Source organism: Anneissia japonica, unplaced genomic scaffold (assembly GCF_011630105.1).
Source record: "Anneissia japonica isolate Jap-2015-1 unplaced genomic scaffold, ASM1163010v1 scaffold737_len1565949_cov176, whole genome shotgun sequence".
Taxonomy (NCBI): domain Eukaryota; kingdom Metazoa; phylum Echinodermata; class Crinoidea; order Comatulida; family Comatulidae; genus Anneissia; species Anneissia japonica.
This window is the reverse complement of record NW_022741618.1, coordinates 1,492,411-1,497,050: the sequence shown is the minus strand read 5'-3', so window position 1 is coordinate 1,497,050 and position 4,640 is coordinate 1,492,411. Positions and strand designations below refer to the sequence as shown.

Sequence of the window (4,640 nt, the reverse complement as noted above, 5' to 3'; positions counted from 1 at the left end):
TGTAAATATAGATAATAAATTTTTTAACCTTAAAAAAGAGGAATCTGCGAGTGTAAAAAAAATAGGTCCCCCACCGTACTTGGGATTCGAACCCGGAACTTTCTGCTGTCTATAGGCCTATTTGTACTTGTAAACCGGTACCAGCAGTATCTCTCGTCTGTCCACAACAAGGACTGTATTAACCAGTAGGCCTACATCTGGGGTAACCCCTTACTCGTCTCGAAAGATGTACTGACGGTTCTTTAAAATGCACATGAGCTAAATTGTGTACGGTTTAGAGTCCTTATCCGAGAAGACTTTTGTTACTACCAGGACCATGCGAGCGTGCCGTTCGAGGCAGCGCTAATATCGGCTGTACGTTGCGGCGCCCCGTGTCTTAACTGCTCTTCCATTCGACTCAAATTCGTAAAATGATGCAGATATTTTGTTGGATTTTATTTCTATATGCATTTCTTAAAGCTTTTTAACCTTGTTTTTTAAAGCATCCTATGTTATATCAAACCACTTGTTTCTTATTTTTCCATAATTTCGATTATTTATAATAGAAGAGGTTTATAAACATACCAAAGAGTTATTATCTGTAGTTTAAATGTTTCGTGTTCATATCGTGGCCTGAATTTTCTATTGTTTGATTATACATATTTTCTAAAAGTAACATTTCTCATGTTCAACAGCAGCGCAAAGCACTGGGCCCAGGGACTATTAGGAAACCGTTCTATAGGCCTTTAATTATAATTAAAATAAATGTTTCCAACTTAATAATAGAAAAAAATAATACATTTAGCGAGCCCCTGAATAAATGTTTTAGATAAAGTATTTGAGTATTGTTTTCATTTCAATTGTGTATTCTTGTATTTATTCTTAACAAAAACTGGAATCACTTGGAGAGGAAAAGGAGATTCAAGGGAAAGCAATTACCACTTGGTAATTTCCTCTGGTACCAAGATACGGCGAGGTTGTTCATACTTAGGAACTAGTAGAGTACCAATTTCATTGTTATTGGCAGGATTATCAGTGTTGATTCAAAACTGGCTGGTATGTGATTTACGGTACCTCCACACACCTCTCTTGATGACCGGTAAATGTGTGATCGTTTATTTATTTTAGTTCCGGTATTAACGGATATCATATCATTTTCTCCAATAACTTTATGATATCCAATATATTTTACCCATGTTTCATTTGAAATCAAAATTTTATAGCCTATAATTACAAAATTTTCAGTCAGTAAAGGTGTTCCGCATCCATTACTGTTCCATTCTAGGAATTGAGATAATTGATATAGAAAATTGATGGGTTATTATGGCATGTCTTGGCTCCTTATGAAAACCTTTTTTCATATTTCTAGCCACAATGCAATCTTAAGATTGTAGAAGGACGAAAGTTGAATATGACAGAGACAGACTTCTTAAGCTCATGTAGGCCTATAGGAAATTGAAGAAGAAATAATTTTTTTTCTGAAAAAATGTGTAATCTTCACTTACGTTGATTGTGCCTATTTTGTTATGTCCTTCTGCTTCCTTCTTTTCCTCTTGATCTTCTACTTTCTTTACCGTCTGTTTAGTTTTCGCTAACACGTCTTTTTGTTTAAACTTTTCAACTTTGAAAAATATTGGCCTTAGTCTTGATACGGATTTTATACGATGAGCTTTTCCGAGTTTGTTCCAATTATCTTTGACACATGAATATGATCTGATGCGTTTTTCATTTCTTCCATCCCACTTTTCATTTTCGTTGTCATTAAAACCATAAAATATCAGACTATTCCTTCGACACTGTCCTTCAATATTTTCTAACTTAATCATGAGAGATTTGTTTGTCTTTTTCAGTTCTGTATTTTCCTTTTCCAAATCTGCCAGCCTGTTTTCTATTTCCTCCATCGATGTATTCATGCCATCTATCGTATTGTGTGCTCTGCCAACATTCTCATCTATTTCCTTTATGCTGGCAATTACTTCATTTATTCTTACACCCACAGCATTATCGCCAATTTCCAAAACGTTGTGTTCTATTTTCTGATTTAGTCCAGTAATTTGTTCCATTATGGTACTTATTGGATTTTCTATTTCTGCTTCACTTGCTTCTGTATCTCCTCCTTGTCTATCTTGAGTTGGGATCATATTTAGTAATTTAGAATTTTTAAAAATTTCTATTAATAATGGTACTATATACAGGTGTATATTACGTGGGACGAAAGTAGTGATTATTTTATTTTTATTTTTTTTTAGCTAATGGTAAAAATAAGGTCAAGTTGTCTATGTGAAACTTACAAAGTCTAAAACAACGATAAATTGTGATGACCCGATCAATTATTATAGCGAGAGTTCAATGCTCCTTTTCAGATCAAGTACATTATGACATTATCCTCAATCATTTGAGCTATGCAACTGAAAATGTTCAAAATATCCTTCAATGCAGTGTCCAAATATTATAGCAACAGAGCCCAGGTAACGACGATCCACACCAGGAGATAACCAGATATGAACTTCAAAGCGCGTGGCTTAAGGGAAGCTGGCTAACATCGTCTGCGGATTCCAACTAAGGACTAGACATATATACCGTCAAGCTAGAATAAATCCTCCGACCCTGAACTTTATTACAATAGAATTCAAACAAGTTTTGTAATAGCATTGTTGCCTGGTGCTATACCATATCCATGTTTAACACTTTTTCGCAAAAACCTTTTCGATCTGGTGGAGAACGCACTTCAAAGACGTTCATGCTTATGGGTGATTATAGCGGGATTTTTTTTGTGGTTTATAAAATCTTCCAACTAAAGAAAACCCCCATGCCGACAGATTTTGACAGTCGTGTATTGTCACCGACCAGATCATCCACAAACAGTGGAGGTTTGGTTGCTGACCTTGCTTTTTGCTATAGACAAAAGATACTTGATGTTGAAGTATTGATAACCTAATTTATTATAAGAAATGCAACTTGCAAACAAAAGGAATTTGATTTAGCTACCGTACTCCATATGTCATTTTAGTCAAGTATATAACCAGGCTGACAAATCAGGTGTTCATTTAATAACCAATTAATATTTAAGAGCCACACAGTGATAGCAAATGGATTAGATGGTTTTTGTAGTTGCTAAATCGTGTAATACCCACAAACCTAAAACACTACATTTGTCATTCATGGTACCCCTTTCGAATAATGTACTAAGTTCTATTGTCATGTGCATGTGCTTTTCCAATTTTCCAATAGGCGAATTTATTCGCGCGAATCAAAGCGTCGGTTCTCTTCCTGAGCTCTGATTGGTTGCGCATTTTTTCGCTTCGCAAAAACTCCGATAGGAATGTGAGTGCGCATGCGCATGAACTGATGCTTTCGATTCGCGCGAATAAATTCGCCTAGTGCAAAACCGGCTTAACGTTTCACTCAAAGGACAAGTAATTATAGCAAAGTATCTTGCTTAAAGACACAAGAAGCACTAGGGCAAGTATGTACGGCATCGGCGCGGCAGGTCTCAAACTCGGTCATTTCGCACCCTAAAGTCCAATCCTTCAGGGCTGCGGTAGACCCCACAAAGGATAACAAAGAATAATACTAATAGCATGGACCTATTAATAAGTCCATGCTAATAATTTACATATGGATATAACACTGATGAATATGCACACTGACGCATATACGTTAATACGGTCCTCTGTCAGTACCGGTATATATTCAGATTAAGATTCAGAACAAATTTAGGCCCTACAGAAAACTTTTTGATTTGATTTGATGTATTTAATATGCTCTTTAAAAAATACAAAAAAAAACCAAATGCACATGAACAGATTAAATCACAAAAGATCATATAGGGGATAACCCTAAAATTGCAGGAAAAGACAATTATTTCCATAGGTTGGGGGGGGGGGTCCCAGAAACTATATCAAGATAACACTAAAATCACATTATTACATAATTACATATAGTCCATACAACCCTGTATGGACTATGCAATCTCAGTGTGGGGAACTACGTCTAACAAAAACAAAAACATTCTATTAAGGCTATAAAAACGAGCTGCTAGAATAAAATAATTTTGATTTTATAAATTTTCGTGGAATTGATCTTAATAAGCAAAATAATTGGAAACTTTTTGATGAACGTAGAGATTACGCCCTTGCATGTTTAATGTACAAATGTATAAATGGTGTTGCGCCTTCCAGCCTATGTAATGATATAGAAATGGTTGTTGACCGACATGGATATTCTACGAGATACGCTCACTCGCTTAATGTTATCCCCCCAATTCCAAATTTCTCTGTAATGAATGGCTCTTTAAAAATCTCTGGAGCAAAAGTTTGGAACAAAATCCCAATCAGAATTCAAGAATGTCAATCTCTTAATTTATTCAAAATTACTTATAAGAAACACTTTTTCTGATTTCACAATTCATTTCCTTTTATATTTTCTTGGTCTATACTTTTAACATATATTCCCGGCCCCGAAACTTGGACTCAGAAGTACCGGGATGGTGTCAGGCGGGGGATAGTTTTTACCATTGTTTAGTTAGGTTTGTAGTTAAGATAAAAGTTGTGACAGCCCCGAAACCTTGACTCAGAAATACCGGGATGGTGTCCGGCGGTGGATAGTTTCTACCATTTTTATCTATTTAAGTAATTATACAGTATTTGTCCTACCTGGTA

At 35.5% G+C, this 4,640-nt stretch overlaps 1 protein-coding gene across 3 annotated transcripts in view; it reads right to left on the bottom strand.

Annotated features, from left to right (window-relative positions):
• LOC117118843 (SH3 and PX domain-containing protein 2A-like) overlaps positions 1-4,640 on the bottom strand; it is a 38,556-nt gene that overhangs the window by 33,603 nt on the left and 313 nt on the right. For 2 of the 3 annotated variants that reach the window (XM_033263558.1, XM_033263559.1), the window contains exon 1: positions 1,485-2,181. The exons of the other annotated variant lie outside the window; for it this stretch is intronic. In XM_033263558.1, the coding sequence (XP_033119449.1) occupies positions 1,485-2,120 (636 nt within the window). In that variant the 5' untranslated portion in view covers positions 2,121-2,181. Of the gene's footprint in view, positions 1-1,484; positions 2,182-4,640 lie in introns of those variants that run through there. 3 annotated transcript variants of the gene reach the window in all.